At 35.5% G+C, this 15,636-nt stretch overlaps 2 protein-coding genes across 2 annotated transcripts in view; one reads left to right on the forward strand and one right to left on the reverse strand.

The window, feature by feature from the left end:
* nsfl1c (NSFL1 (p97) cofactor (p47)) overlaps positions 1-12,846 on the forward strand; it is a 48,687-nt gene extending 35,841 nt beyond the window's left edge. The window contains exons 2-10 of the mRNA XM_058763313.1: positions 7,437-7,599; positions 8,132-8,229; positions 8,308-8,382; positions 9,163-9,331; positions 9,838-9,933; positions 10,012-10,121; positions 10,410-10,547; positions 11,557-11,724; positions 11,805-12,846. Coding sequence (XP_058619296.1) covers positions 7,498-7,599; positions 8,132-8,229; positions 8,308-8,382; positions 9,163-9,331; positions 9,838-9,933; positions 10,012-10,121; positions 10,410-10,547; positions 11,557-11,724; positions 11,805-11,967 — 1,119 coding nt within the window. The 5' untranslated portion in view covers positions 7,437-7,497 and the 3' untranslated portion in view covers positions 11,968-12,846. The remainder of the gene's footprint in view (positions 1-7,436; positions 7,600-8,131; positions 8,230-8,307; positions 8,383-9,162; positions 9,332-9,837; positions 9,934-10,011; positions 10,122-10,409; positions 10,548-11,556; positions 11,725-11,804) is intronic.
* Positions 12,847-13,032: 186 nt separating this feature from the next.
* On the reverse strand, positions 13,033-15,633 carry emp3b (epithelial membrane protein 3b). Its single transcript, XM_058763315.1, has 5 exons — positions 15,481-15,633; positions 14,151-14,243; positions 13,931-14,033; positions 13,675-13,815; positions 13,033-13,566 (listed from the first exon to the last, which is right to left on the reverse strand). The coding sequence occupies exons 2-5, from the start codon at positions 14,226-14,228 to the stop codon at positions 13,391-13,393; spliced, it is 498 nt and encodes a 165-aa protein (XP_058619298.1). The 5' UTR covers positions 14,229-14,243; positions 15,481-15,633; the 3' UTR covers positions 13,033-13,390.
* Between the last annotated feature and the right edge of the window lie 3 nt (positions 15,634-15,636).

Here is a 15,636-nt window from a genome sequence, read left to right on the forward strand (position 1 = left end):
TTAATATATTTTAAAATGTAATTTAGTCTTGTGATGGCAAAGCTGATTTTTTTTTCTTTGACACTGTAAATGTCTGTATTGTTACTTTTACTTATTTTAGTGCATCATTGATGAATAATATTAATTTAATATTAATATCATTTCTTAAAAAAAATGTGTGTTAGGGTCCCTCAATCAGTCCATGGCTTTATATTTTATGAGAACAAATTTAGTTTAGGAATAATTTGTAGATATGTTTTTACCCATGCAACCCTTTCATATTTGAGAAAAATAACCTGTGGTTTCTCTCAGAGTGTTTATATCTCCAGCCTGGATGTATTGTGGCAATTTACACGTGGATCTGTGGTAAGCCGTCCTGACCATCAGTCCTGCCAGCTTCCTTAACAACATGACTGAGCGTAGATTTATGAGGCGAAGCTGATTTGATTGTGCGCTGCAGGCCTGCTTTTCCAACGGTCACTTGGACTGTGTGTGAGTTTCCCATTACAGCAGCTGCATATGTGTGCTTGTTACAGAGATGGATTTAGTCTTAAAATGTACACTACCGCCTTTTTCCATCTCTCTCTTCTAAGAAATTCACAAGTCTGCATTGTAGCTCTCACATTTCTTCCAGCTCCTGTGCACCTGTTGTTCCTGCAGTGTTCCCAAGTCATGGTAATAGTATTAGTGTTGATTACACTGTTGAAGTGCAGCTGTGTTCCTCTCCTTTCTCTCCTCGTGTCTTACATGAACACATGATGTTTCTTAAACACACACACTACTGTTCAAAAGTTTGGGTCAGTAAGGTCTTTCAAATGTCTTTGAAAGAAGTCTTTTATGCTGCATTTATTTGATTAAGAAATACAGTAAAAACAGTAATGTTGTTGAATATAATTACAATTTAAAACAATTGTTTTGTATTTAAATATATTTTAAAATGTAATTTATTCATGTGATGCACAGCTAAAATTTTCAGCATCGTTACGCCAGTCTTCAGTATCACATGATCCTTCAGAAATAATTCTAATATACTGATTTGCTGGTCAAGTAACATTTATTATTATTGAAAACAGTTATGCTGCTCAATATATTTTGGTGAAAACCATGATACATTTTTTTGTCTTTACTCTCACTTTAAAGCATCTCTTGCAGTCCAAATGTACTGTTGTAAAATCAGTAAAAAATACATTAAATATCACGTGTCTCATAAATGCTTAATTTGAATCCAGCAACAGAAACACGATTCAGATTAATACCATCAGTGCTATTAAATACAATCCCCCAACACACATTTAACCTACATATACACACATATGCTCACATATGGGTCACAGAGCAGCCAAATGTTCACTGATATCCTGGGCATTTGTTACTGGCGCAACCCAGACGTCTATCCAGCCAGATGAGGTCCTCACTGGTTGCCATGGCGACTTCCCTCCTCTCACTGTATTAGTGAGCATGAGAGGCCATTGCCTGGGCGTCTGGAGGAGGAATGCTGAGCTGAAGACCCAGATGTATGGAGTCTTAGTGTCTGAGAGAAGCTCTGATAACGCTGTGATAGCAGGCTGTAAAGACAGGCGTAAAGGCCACTAGACCTGTACACACATTTTGGTATGGGTTTGTCAGTGTCTGTCATTTTGTGTGATGAATACACACTTTCATTGTCTGACTTGAGAGGTTAATTGTGGTAATGGTGTCATAAAAACATTCACAGTCTCTGACTAATTGTTGATTGCTTAAATGAATACAGGATGAACTGGAAATGTCACACCTATTCTAACAGGATGTGATGTCTGTTTCCCGTTCACCTTCTGTCTGTACAAACAGGATAGAAAAATCACAAATTAGATTTCTTTAATGTCCCAGTTGTTTGTCTTAGACAGTGAGATTGAATGAAAAGCAAATGGAGACTTTTGCATAAGTCACCTGGCCGATTTTTAAATGAGAGAAAAATGCCAGTAAAAATATATCAACAGTGACGTAAATACATCAAAAGTGATGTAAACTGTGCTCAGATTTGTCAAAAATATAATAAATATATAATACATATTATATATATATATTAGTGCTGTCAAACGATTAATCGCATCCAAAATAAAAGTTTTTGGTTACATGATATAATATGTGTACTTAGTTTATTTATTATGTATATAGGCTATAAATACACACACATTCAGTATATATTTTGAAAATATTATATATATTTATATTATTTATATATTTATATTATTATATTTTATATTATATATAAATATATTTAATACATAAACATGACATATTTTTCTTAAATATATATATGCATGTGTTTGTATTTATATATACACATAATAAATATACACAGTACACACTAATATATTATGTAAACAAAAACTTTATTTTGGATGCGATTAATCATTTGACAGCACTATAAGTACATACATACATTTCTTTATTATAAATTATTGTGCCCATTTCTTTATTATTACCAAAAATAAATGTGCAGTTTCAGTATGAACTCTAATTTATCAAATACTTTCAAGAACATATGATCTATTATCAAGATTTATTTTATAACACTATACTGTAAATGTATGTGAACAGTTGTGTAATTTTGCTCTTTTTTTAATTTATTTATTTTTTTACATATTTAATTATATGATTTATGATCATTATTATTTTTCTTATGATGGGTGGAATGTCTTAGGTTATTTATTTTTTTTTTTAAATAATTTTGAAAGAACTACTTTTAAGAGAAATTAGATCATTTCAAGACAATTATTTTCTTTTAATTTTAGTTTATATTAAGAGAATTTAAATTTCTTAGGAACAGAGATAGATAGAGAAATATGAGAAATATATGAGAATAATAAGTATTCATAGAGATTTTAATTCAAAAATGAAAGCAAACTCATTGAGTGTTGTTTAATTAGAGTTCACACAGTGTTTTGGAAAGGGCTCTTGTTAGAGTGCACTAAAAATAGATAGAGTTACACTGCTGGTGTGCTCACAGTAGATTTACTACTCTCACTCTGTCAAGGAGGCGATCAATCTGTCCTTTCTGCTTTATAACCTGTGTGCTTCTGATCTCTGCTGCTTTTGAACACTGTGGGCTCTTGTAATAGCAGGGTGGGTCACACACCATGAATCTTCTTCTCATTTTCTGTGAAGATATGATTTCACTCTGGGAGGTTTCTTCAGTTTGATGTTCCTCCTGTGATCTCCGCTGTGATACAAGATAATGGAGTGAAGCCACTTTGAGTCCTTCCGTACATACAAACATGTGGATTGACAGCCAACGCAGAGAGAGACAGATGGAAGCTGATTTATGGAAAATGGGAGGGACAAGAGTGAAACGGATGGACAGGAGGGAGGGGAGGAGGTCAGGATGAGTGAAGCTTGCAGTAGTAGTTGAACTCTGATTAAACTGTCAGAGTGAAAAATGGAAGGCCATAGATGTTAGGGTGTTTGAGATGTTATACCACACACACACACACATACTAAAAAGAGAGAGCATTCTTAAAAATAAAGGTTCTTTATTGACATCCAGGGTTCCAAAATAGAATCTTCAAATCCATGGAACTTTTGAAATGTTGAAATGTTCTTTAGAATGAAAAAATTTTTTTTTTTTTTAAATGTTTAAAACGTTCTTCACAGCACACTCTTAAAAATAAAGGTTCCAAATCATGTTTTTTTTCGCAAAAATGCCATAGAAAAACCATTTTTGGTTTCTCAAAGAAACTTAAGTTCTTAAAAGGTCATTTTTATAATCTAAAGAACCCTTTTCCAATGTAAAGAACCTTTTGTGCAATGGAAAGGTTCCATGGATGTTAAAGGATCTTTATGGAACCATTAATGCCAAAAAGAAATTATTTTTAAGAGTGAAGAGAAAGAGTGAAAAGAGAAATATGTGATTGTTGATTACAATGGCGAAAAGATGGAAAAGTGTTGTAAAAGATGCCTGTAATGGAAAAGATGGCAAGAGATGGGAGCATAATCTCATGGCTCTCCGGTCTACAAGCAGAGCTCTTCCTGTTGATCCAAAATATATCTCCACATCTAACCCTGTGAAGTGCTATAGAGCTCTATACAAACAAAGCTAATCCTGTGAGAGGAACAGATAGCGCGGGAAAGTGGCCTTGCTAAGTAAACAGAATTGTCCATTGATGTAAATTTAGATTAAACTAATTTGTATAACAGTATAATTTGTTATTTTTGTAATTACGGAACCATTTACCTTGTCTTTGGTGTCCAAATTTTACGTATTACTATCCTCCAAATATCATTCATGGATAGGATAGGATATCATTCATGATTTTGCCCATGCATCTGTAGTACCCATGGGAATCAATTAGTAAAGGTGACCTTCACTGGAGAGGAAGTTCTGTTTGGAAGCCATTAGCTCCGATAGGCTCATAGGTCAAAGGTCAGGCATTCAGTTTCAGCTGGAGGGGTGGCGGTATGAATAGGAGGGATGGACCGAGAGACGTTATCTGCATAACACTGATGCAATTATTTCTCAAATGATGGTTAGAAAGTGGTAAATGAGCCTTAATTCACCCTGAAGTGGTCTTATCAGCACAGAAACTGATGCACGTAAGCCTTACTCTCTTATTATTTTAATCACCACCCATCCCGCTATATATATCCTCTCACTGAATAGATCCACTTTCCTGTTTGGACATCAGGGAAAACTATAAAATGGTAACACAGAGTAAAGATTAAAAGACAGATGTTTCTTTGAAATGTGTACTGTGAGTATTTAAGCAGAGATCATTTCACTTGTCAACTGGGCTGCATGATTCTGACATAAAATCAGAAGTGTCAGTTACTCTCCTTGATACTGTAATTGAGATTATTAATGTTGATTAATAGAATTAACATTAAAAAGTAATTTTTACTTAGTAATTCATAACTGTGATGTTGTGTTTCATAATTATGGCTTAGTATCTCATAATTATGACTTATTATCTTTTTCTTTTTTTTTAAATACTTTTTGTCACAATACCATAGTTTAATTTTCATGTGGCAGAAATGGTTACAAGCTGAGCCATTTCTGAATTAATCTATTCTTTTTTTTTTTTTTGGCATCATTAAACAGCAATTAAATGGTCAACTTACATAAAAACAACATTGTAATTATAAACTTCTGACGCAACTGAAGTAGATGTTAATGAAATTCTCTCATTTGCAGCAGGCATTGACAGTGGATTATTATTTCTTTAGTAATAATATTAATTCTCACTTGTTTGTCCTCTAATGTCAGCATATATGTGTGCTTGTGTTATATATTATTATAATTTTTTTTTTAAATCTCACAGGTGCAGCCTTTGACCCTAAATGTCCTGTTCCACACCACAGTCTTCCTCTCTGATGCTCTTCCTGATCTGTCATTGGAAAAGAGTGTGTTTATCCAAGCTCAAACGGCATATTGATAGAAGTACTCATGCTTATCTAGTCATGCTTGCGGTAGCCTGTATAGGACCTCTCTCACATTGATTTATATGAACATACACTGTCTCAGATCAGTCATATTTCTCATAGCCATCTTGTTCATTCACACTTGTATGTATTTTCTAGTATCACACCCAATGAGGAAATTGCTGTTATTTTGATACGTCCTTCCTCGTCCTGGCCCTGGGATACTGTCTGTCTGTCTGCTCTTCCTACTGCAGCTGAGGGTCGCAGGCCTCTGCTCTTTGTATTGTGTGTTGGGAACTACTTCCCTGCCCTTTAACACAACAGTGCAGGCTGACGGTGTTAGTTCCCCCATGATAAAGCTGGTTCTTCCTCTTTCTCTCTGGTTGAACACACCCATATTTATCATTGTCAACATTATTTTAGACAGAGCTGTTGCTTACAATATTTTATTAGTGAAAACTGGACACATATTCTGACATACTTTAGGCTATGCATAATATCATCCAGCCTCCTGAGAATGGAAATATAGTATGAGAGAATCAGGTTAATCTGATAGATCCATGCACCTTTAAAATCACATTGTTCTTGGATTCCTTTTTCATGAGGAACAAGAGACATATGTCTTTTATATGTCTGCATAACTGATTGCAGACAGAGGACACACTTTTCTCAATCAATAAGAACATGCAGCAATAATGCATTTAAAAGTATAATTGTTTTCCCTTAAGGGCCTGCAAGATGATTAAAAAAGGGCTCTAATATTTGAGGGCATTTTCTCTTGCAGCAGCAGCTGCAGTGAGTGTGATAGGAAAGGAAAGCTTGGGGGTGAATGATGACAGCAATGTTCTGGTGTTTAGTCATGTACCAGAACCTGATTATCTGTGAAGATCAAACGAGCCAGTGCACTTGGAAACAAACAACAAAGAATCGCCAAGTTTCTCTCCAGAAACAATATGTGCTAAATTAGGTCCTCCCAAACTAATTTAGCATGTATTTTGCCTTTGTTCAGGAACCTTGGAATCAGCACTTGCCAATGAATGGATATTAACAGAAAAATCCAGTGAAATCCAGGTCACACAATAAATCACATGTGAGAACAATCTCACAACCCATTTATTTACTTTGGAAAAACTATTGACATTATTTCTAAATTATTGTAGGACAAAATAGACACTGTTTTATTTCCTGAAACTTTGAAACCCTAAAAATATTATGCTTATATTGTAAAAATATTACTGTGCTGTTATTATTATAAATATTATAATGCTATATTATCATGAAGTACAGATGGGATTAAATTTAGCTTGCACGGCAGTGTCAACCTAAAGATAATTTTGATATTTTGTAGCTATCGCTTGACTTTTTGATATCCTAAAATGTTTCTGTAATCTTATCTAACTGAAAGAAATTCTCTGGAGTGAGGAAAGCCTAATGCATTAGGACTTAACCAACAGGGTGAACAGCACTGAAAGTGAATTTGAGGACACAAGAAAAAAAAATGAAACGATGACCAATCAAAACAATATTTTATTTTGGTTTGAAAGACTTCAGTCAGAGAAAGGGATCAAATGAAGAAGCTATCATCCATGGAATATGACAAATGTTGCACCATCTGCCAGTTGTTTAATATCATTAACGAAAACTAACTAATATAATTTCCATCTTTATAAACTATAAATATATAAATTTTATCCAATATAACAAAACATGATGTGGACCTCCTGAAATTATGCACTGCATGGTAGGAGTAACCAATATAGTGAGTAACAGAAGGTTCTGTGTTGCCATCTGCTGGCTAATATAAATATAAAAAGGGGAGCGATCACGACGCACTGAATTTGTCTTTGAATGCTCAATTCTCCTCATGTGCTAAGGCTGAAGTAGTAATATCTGCACTATACATGTTTTAAGTACATAATCGATATATGATTTTTGCACTTTTGTGGATTATTATAAAGCTTTTAATTTTAAACAAAAATATTTGCATTTGCAAAAACATCGACGCAATAATAAAAAAAAAAAGACACTAAATCCGCTCTCAACTCTGTGCTCCAAAACAGCGGAACTAGGCTTTCGTTTCCCCGTTTCCTGTCGGATCGTTCCTGAGCGTGACACGTTAAAATGGCGGAGCGGGAAGAAGCGGTGAGGGGATTCGTCGCTGTAACTGATGTTGATGAAGAGAGGGCCCGTTTCTTCCTCGAGTCAGCCGGCTGGGACCTACAGGTCAGTGGCACACTGATCACTTTATCACTGAAATATTATGTTGTGAAACACAAGTACTGCAGCCGAGGATTTAGCAGACTTTACGCCTCCACTGGCAGCCAGTGAACTGTACAACCGGCTAACGAAATGTGCAAGTCACTCTTCATCAAAATCACCAGGAGTATCTTAAATTTGTTCATCTGGTTAATCATATGCGATGTGATTCACACTTCAAGACTGGGCAGTCAGTATTGCATTGAAGTAGAGATTTTTAAACTATGCCGGTATATTTTACATAGAAATGAAGTCTTAAGCTAGCAGCTTTAACGTTAGCCTGATCAAGTGATACTCATGTTTACATTCGTGGTTTGTTTTGTTTTTTCGTCCTGAAACATCTTAAATTGTGTTAGTTTGGAGTCGTTAATATAAATGATCTGATTTATGTAGTTAGCGAAGGCAGATAGTGTGTGTGGATGGTTTTGTTTGTGTAATTCACCTGGTGCGTGTCTGTCTGTGAAATGAAGTGACAGCTTTCTTGCCTCTGTGTCCTCAGCTTGCTTTAGCTAATTTCTTTGAAGATGGAGGAGATGATGATATTGCCACCCTCCCTCAGCCAGAGTCTGGCTCTGTTAGTCGATCCACGGGGCCAAGGTAACATAAGTCATATGTCTGGGCTTTTCAGTTATACAACATAAGCTATATGGGTAATGTAATGTCCTTTTATTTCAGTGCACACAGAGTGACATCCTTTAGAGATCTTATGCATGAGGATGAAGATGACAGTGGTGAAGAGGAAGGCCAGAGGTATTAAATTAAAATTACTAAAGTCACCATGTTATTAAAATGGAAATTTCCTATTTTTTAATTGAATTTTATTATAATATGAATAATTTGTTCTTGTAAATCAATATTGCAGTGTTTTTCAGAAATGGTGATATATCTGTGAAAGTTAACATTACACTGTTTATTAGAAGTTTAGTGTTCATATAATGTTTTTTTAATAGGATATTGCAGCGTTTATTTTAAGCAATTTGAAATTGCAGCAATTATCAAACAACACCAATCTATACATATAATTTTTTTCTGGATTGAGAAGTTGTTTTTCTTTGATATGTAACAAGGAAGAAAAGATTATCACAATTTCCATTTAATGATGACTTTAACATGTACATTAAGCTTTCTTTGCATTCAGCACCAAGGTTGTTGTTTAAACGTGTATATAATTGCTTAAGGAAATTGTATTTTTATATTCTGTCACTGCACACCATGTCTTTTAGGTTTTTCTCCATTTTTGGTCACCATTTATCTTTTTGCTGTTCAAATGGTCTTGCGTTGACAAGATTTGGAAAAATAGAAATATTCAACTTAGTCTTTCAATTATTTAAAAGATCTTGGGGAAAAACTGTGATGATTATAGCAGAATTAAAGATATTGTTTTATATGAAAATAACATGTCACCCTTCAAGACATTCTCAATGCTTAGATAATGAAATAAATACTCTCACTTTTTTAATGCCATGTTTACTCACAAATGGCATTTAATGCTTCATTTTGTTCAGTAATGTCTGACTTTTCCTCTCATAGGTTCTTTGCCGGGGGCTCAGAACGCAGTGGGCAGCAGATTGTTGGCCCTCCCAAAAAGAAGAGCTCAAATGAGCTGGTTGAGGACTTGTTTAAAGGTGCTAAGGAGCATGGGGCGGTTCCTGTTGACAAACCAGGCAAGGGACCTGGAGAATCCAGCAAATCCAGCAAGGTAGATTCTCCACTGTAACGTGCCCCTTTAGAAGTCTAGGGGTAAAAAGAGGTGTGTAACAAAATAGTGGGAAGAGGCTGAGAGAACTGCCGTCTCCAGGTCCCAGGGCAGATACACAAAAATGCTCAGCAACACCAGTTTCAAAAATAAAGCAAAGTATTTTATTTAACAGAATGTGGGAAATAATCAAACACAGGCTTCAGGAGGGGAAAAGGCCAAAACAATAAACGAAAAGTATTCTTACTAGGGTTTTAAGAAGTAAATTTCCTACCAAAACAAAAGGCACTCATGAGCCTATCAAGCAGAGAGCAGGAGGAGCAAGAGAGAGGAACACAGTATACACACACACACAGGAAACACAATTGTTATTCAAATCATACAAACTTATTCATCCCTATAGACGTAACAACTGAATAAACTATGCTGTAAATGAAAGATAATATGCCTACTTATTGTGTACTCATATCTCATCACTCTGTTTTTCTTTCTGTCTGCTTCTTCTAAAGCCGTTTGGGGGTGGTGGTTATCGATTGGGTGCAGCCCCAGAGGAAGAGTCTGCTTATGTGGCTGGAGAGAGGAGACAGTTCAGCAGTGCGCAAGATGTGAGTCACATGCCTGTGACTGCTGAAGTCTTTGAGACGTAGAGAGATCTGCTGCAGTGATTTGTGCTGTGCCAACAGGTGCATGTGGTGCTGAAGCTGTGGAAGACTGGCTTTAGTCTTGATGACGGAGAGCTGAGGAACTACAGTGATCCTGGGAACGCTCTCTTCCTGGAGTCGATCCGCAGAGGGTGAGCTCTGAACCCATTCACTGGTATTTGTTGTTTTGGCAGTTTACAGAAGTTGATTTTAATTAATTAACTGAAGTTATAGTTCCCCTTCAAGTCGGTTCCAAAATCATCTGACATTTTTTGTTTTTTGCACACATTAAAACATATTTAGTTTTGTGTTGGGCCCTCTAGTTATCAACATTTGAAAACTGTTTATCGGTCGGTTGACTGCTAGACAAGTCCTCTTCTTCTACCTGATTGTCAAATTAGACTTAATAGAACTCCTTTCTTGTTTTCTGACCCTCTCAGGGAGATTCCTCTGGAATTGAGACAGCGTTTCCGGGGTGGACAGGTAAACCTAGACATGGAGGACCACCGGGATGAAGATTTTTCCAAACCCAAACTTGTTTTCAAGGCCTTTGCTGGAGAAGGACAGAAACTTGGCAGGTTGGAAAACTCTTTCTTCATTCCTCTCATTTTCCTCTCCCTGCTGAGCTCAGGGCTGCTGAAGTACTTAATTACATTGTTTCTCTTGCTAAAACATGTGTCTGGCTAATGCCTCATTGTTGGACAGGAAGACTTATCGACTGAATGAACCGATCGATGTCTTTAGTTTTCTAAAGGGTAATTTGCTTTATATTAACAGTGATTAGACATTGTCTGTTTGCTCTTTCACTTTCAGTAGTGAAACTGTTCTATAATATTTTTTGCATGGAACATTATAGTCCTGACAAAGACATTATTATGCATAATGATAGGAGTATTGCTTTTTGCAGACAATTTGATTTCTGATGCTGTGAAACTTATTGTTCTTACAATAATTACGATATCTAAAATATAAAAAATATTAAACCTAAAAGGAAAATAATAGAAACTTAACTTTTAACTTAAATTGGTGGTTAATTCATGGATCCGCACCCATCTCAAGTGTGAACAGTGTGCACTATTAACTTTTTAAGTCTCGTTTTCTAGGTTCGGTGTATCTGTTGAACCACAAGGGGGCGATAGTTTATTGCCTATAAGCCGCAGACTCTTTTAGCGTCCTCCTGTGTTTGGTGCTGTGTATTTGGGGTTAATAGCAATGGGGAAATAGTAGGGCTTCACGATTTGGGGGGAAAATATTAGGGCTTCGCAATTTTAAAATCTATTAATATAAATAATAATAAAAAAATAAGCTCCAGGTTTGTTTTGCTTGTTTGTAGGGCTGCACTATTTGGCCCAAAATTGTCAATATGACTATAATAATAATGATATTACTTAAATATTGTTGTAAAACAAAAAGTATAAGAACAATTATTTTGTTTTACAGTATGGCTTGAATTTCATTTTAATAGAAAACCGCAGAGTTTATTAGGGCTGCTCATAACAAGTTTGAGAAGATGCATATATATATTTATTATTACACGGTATTGCTTCACCAAATGTTATTGTCCTTATTTCACTCTAACCTCCCCAGTGCCACTCCAGAGTTGGTGTCGCTCCAGGGAAGCCAGCAGGACCAGGCCGCCAGCGAAGCTGAGGCTAGTGCTTCCATCAGTGTGGACAGCTCTCAACCTGTCACTAGCATCCAGATCAGACTGGCCGACGGAGGCCGGCTGGTGCAGAAGTTTAACCACACCCACAGGTAAAAGTGCAATGAAAATGATTGGAAAATAACCCTATATCATGAAAATCTTCCTCTTATTCCATCTTTCTCCATCACAGGGTGTCTGATGTGCGTCAGTTTGTGGCCAGCGCTCGCCCGGCTTTAGCTGGCACCGAGTTCGTTCTCATGACAACTTTCCCAAACAAGGAGCTGACGGACGAGAGCCAGACGCTGAAGGAAGCCAACCTGCTGAACGCCGTCATTGTGCAGCGGCTAAAGTGACCAGTGACCTGGCTTTATTAAAGCACTCTGGAGCTGGAGTTACCGGGACTGAAAGGACTTCTAATTACTTAATTTTGTTTTCTTTAGTGATATGTTATTCCTCTGTGACAGTTTTGGGGTGGTGGGTGTTTCTGATAAAGCAAAACGGAGATGAAGGGGAAAAAAATCACACTGTGATACAGTTAAAGAGAGGGAGAGTGGAACCGAAGAGAAGAACTAACAAGTTTTACGGTTTTAGAATAACTGCTGAACACATTCAGATTTGAAATAAAGAGCTTTCTGAAAAGTTTTGACATCCTTTTACCTCGGTGTCTATCTTGCAGCTTTATGCTGCTTTGCTTTACCTCCTCCTCAGTTTTATTCCTCGTTCTGTGATTCGTCTCTTAACATTTCTCAGAACTGTCATTAAAACTAAAGTAGCCTTATATTCTATCCCCATGACCAAGATCAACCTCAACTGTCAATGATCAAAACTTTTTTTTTTTTTTTTTTTTTATAAAACAATCTATCTTTTATGACATTTTGAGGCTTTATTTTGTTATTTAGGTTGTCACACTATATTGATTTTTTTTTATTATTATTATATGTTGCCTGGTTATTAGAGTGAAATGATGAATTGGTTGCTTAAGAGCCAACTTCAATTTTGGACACTGCTGCTGGTGAACATATCAGTGGCCTTCTTGTATTCTATGCAGAAGCTGACTATAATTCTGGAGATATTGTGTGATTGTGAGCTGTGGTGAACCTGATATTAAACCCCTTTGTCTGTCACTGGAGAGCGCTTTATTTTTCGGAGCGTTTGAGAGCATGTCACCACCAGGTGCTGATATCCTAGCGTGCGTCCCCCCCACCCTCAATAAAAGAGACCTTTGCATGTCAGGAAGCGGTTTGTTTTTTAAAGCTTTGTTTGTCGTAAGTTCATGCTAGACGGCGTGATGGAAGCTATTAGTTCAGAAACTGGAGTCATGAGTTTGTCATGCACTCCCAAGGTCTGTGGAGTCCACCGTCTGGCACTGTATTTGTGAGGAATATTTTCACAGTAATGAAATTGAAATCAGACATTAATGACTTAATCGAATTTATTTACAAAAATACGTCTTAAACTTTAGCATATGGATACCACTATAATGTTTACAAGTATCCCTTCAGTATGAAACACGATTAAGTTGGCCCCTTTTATTATTAAATTAGATATAATTCAGCTAATCGGAGAAATTAGTCATAGTTGCCCTTTAAGAGTTAACTAAAATGGGCTGATCCTCGGCCGTATTTCAGCTTTGTATATTTATATATGGCTAAATACAGTCTAAATAATCGAAAAATGAATGTCTTGTAAGCTATCATGAAGTATATAATCAATCAGTGGAGTATATCAACAGCAAACATTCTTCGCATGGCTTGTGTTTTTTTAGGAGACTCGTTTCTACTCTCTTTTGCGCAGATGGATGTACATGATTCCACTGCACAGGAGCATTGGTACACAAACCCACGTCAAGTAAAAGCAGTAGCCGAAGTGTCCCGAGCTCAACTCCCGCGAGTCCTGAAGGATTTCTTTATTGTGCAGAGTGTAAATGAGCACGGCGGTGAAGGTGTTGAGGCCTGAGGACAGAACATTTCAGATTATTTTTCCTCGACTGAAATGAGTGTTTGGCTTGGGCTGAAGACGGCAACCTTGAGTAATAAAGCAAATTAGGTTGAAGCACTTACTGGCAAATGCCTGGCAGACGCCGGTGAGGTAAAAGAGTCCTCCTTTAGACATGGTGAAGAGTTGTCCCAGGAATATCAGGAATGAAATGGCGGAGAAAACCACTGACAGGACCATCAGAACCTGGACAGCCTGAAGCCACTCTGGTGGAAACAAAACAGAGAGACTATTCTTACTCAACTTGAAACAGTGGTGCTGTATGTTCGAGTAAATTCCCATATTCTAAAACCATTCAAGTGCTCAAATGTATTGTTTTACCCGTGTCTTCTGATGATGCACAGAACCATGCCTCTGTTTCATTGTCAAATCTGCAGTTGTACCAGAGGTCCGAGTGTTCTTTGCCGTCCCAAACCCACCAGGACTGAATCATACAGAAGATTAAATATGCATTCATGATTTCAGACATATGTACACTATTCTAACAAATTATCAAATTGTTTCGGAACGTAATCTGCTGGAAAGGGTCTCACATACTTACTTTCTCCATGGTGGCGATGAAGAGAACCGCCAGTGTGATGAGATGAAGCAGTGTGACAAACACCAGAAGGGACCCCATGGTGATAAACAGCACCTGTCAACATCTGAAACTCTCATCTGAACTTTTGTGTTGTACATCAGGACACATATTTTACTTTGAAAAAATATGTAAAATGTTTTGTGTATAATTTATTATTGTTGTTGTTGTTATATTGTTTATAAACATTTCACTTAACATTTTTAAATATTTTAAATAATATTATTGTTAATATATAAAAATAATGTTATATATTATTTATTTTATAATACTATAAATTATATGATAAAAACATTATTGTTATTAATGTTTATAAACATTTCACTTAACATTTTTTATAAATATTTTAAATAATATTATTTTAATACATTTATTATATAAAAATAATGTTGTATGTGTTATTTTTATAATACTATCAATTATATGATAAAAACATTATTATTATTAATGTTTATAAACATTTCACTTAACATTTTTAAATATTTTAAATAATATTATTAATACATTTATTATATAAAAATAATGTTATATATGTTGTTTATTTTTATAATACTATCAATTATATGATTAAAAACATTATTATTAATGTTTATAAACATTTCACTTAACATGTTAAAATATTTTAAATATATTATTATTGTTAATATATTTAGTATATAAAAATAATGTTCTATATGTTATTTTTTTATAATACTTTCAATTATATGATAAAAACATTATTATTATTATTATTATTATCATTATTATACTGTATAAGAAAATAGTTGTTTGATGTTCATCGGAGGGCTGAAGATACAACTGCATGATTGTATGATTACCCACTTTTTTGTTTTTTGTAAGCACGAGAGGTTTAACAAATCCGCTTTTGCTAAAACTTAAAGATGGAAAAGGCCAGGAAGTAAAAATACTAAGTAAACTGACTATGGCTGAAGTCCAGAGCTGAGAAATGAAGGCACTCATTCAGACTTTTCTATGTCTTGAGACACACCATGCTTTTCCTCAGGGCAAAACTAGAGAAGTACAGCTTTGGGAAAAGTCATTCTCTCATAGCCAGTCTTGTAATGTTCTGTGAGATATTTACAGTAACAAAAACTTTTCTTAAAAATTGTTATTTAGATTTTGATAAAATAATAAGATTCATTTTCATTCCCTTGTTAAAATCATGTTATATTCACAGGAGAGTTTGATGTGGTAAAGTGTTATGCTGTTTGTATTTTATGTTTCAAATTTAGTTTTTATAACTATTGAAATCTTAAACAATAGTAAAAGCGAACTAAATAAAATGTAAACTCACCAAATGTGATCCAAATCCAGCAGAGGCAAATATACTATGTATGGACTCTTGCCGTGTTTATTCAGGTCTGTTGCTGCTCTCCGCTCTTTTCAGCTCACCAGTAAATTGGAGGATTTTTTTGGGGTCAGCTTCAGCAAACGCCCATTTCCTTGTCAC

Source organism: Onychostoma macrolepis, chromosome 23 (genome assembly GCF_012432095.1).
Source record: "Onychostoma macrolepis isolate SWU-2019 chromosome 23, ASM1243209v1, whole genome shotgun sequence".
NCBI classification, from domain to species: Eukaryota; Metazoa; Chordata; class Actinopteri; order Cypriniformes; family Cyprinidae; genus Onychostoma; species Onychostoma macrolepis.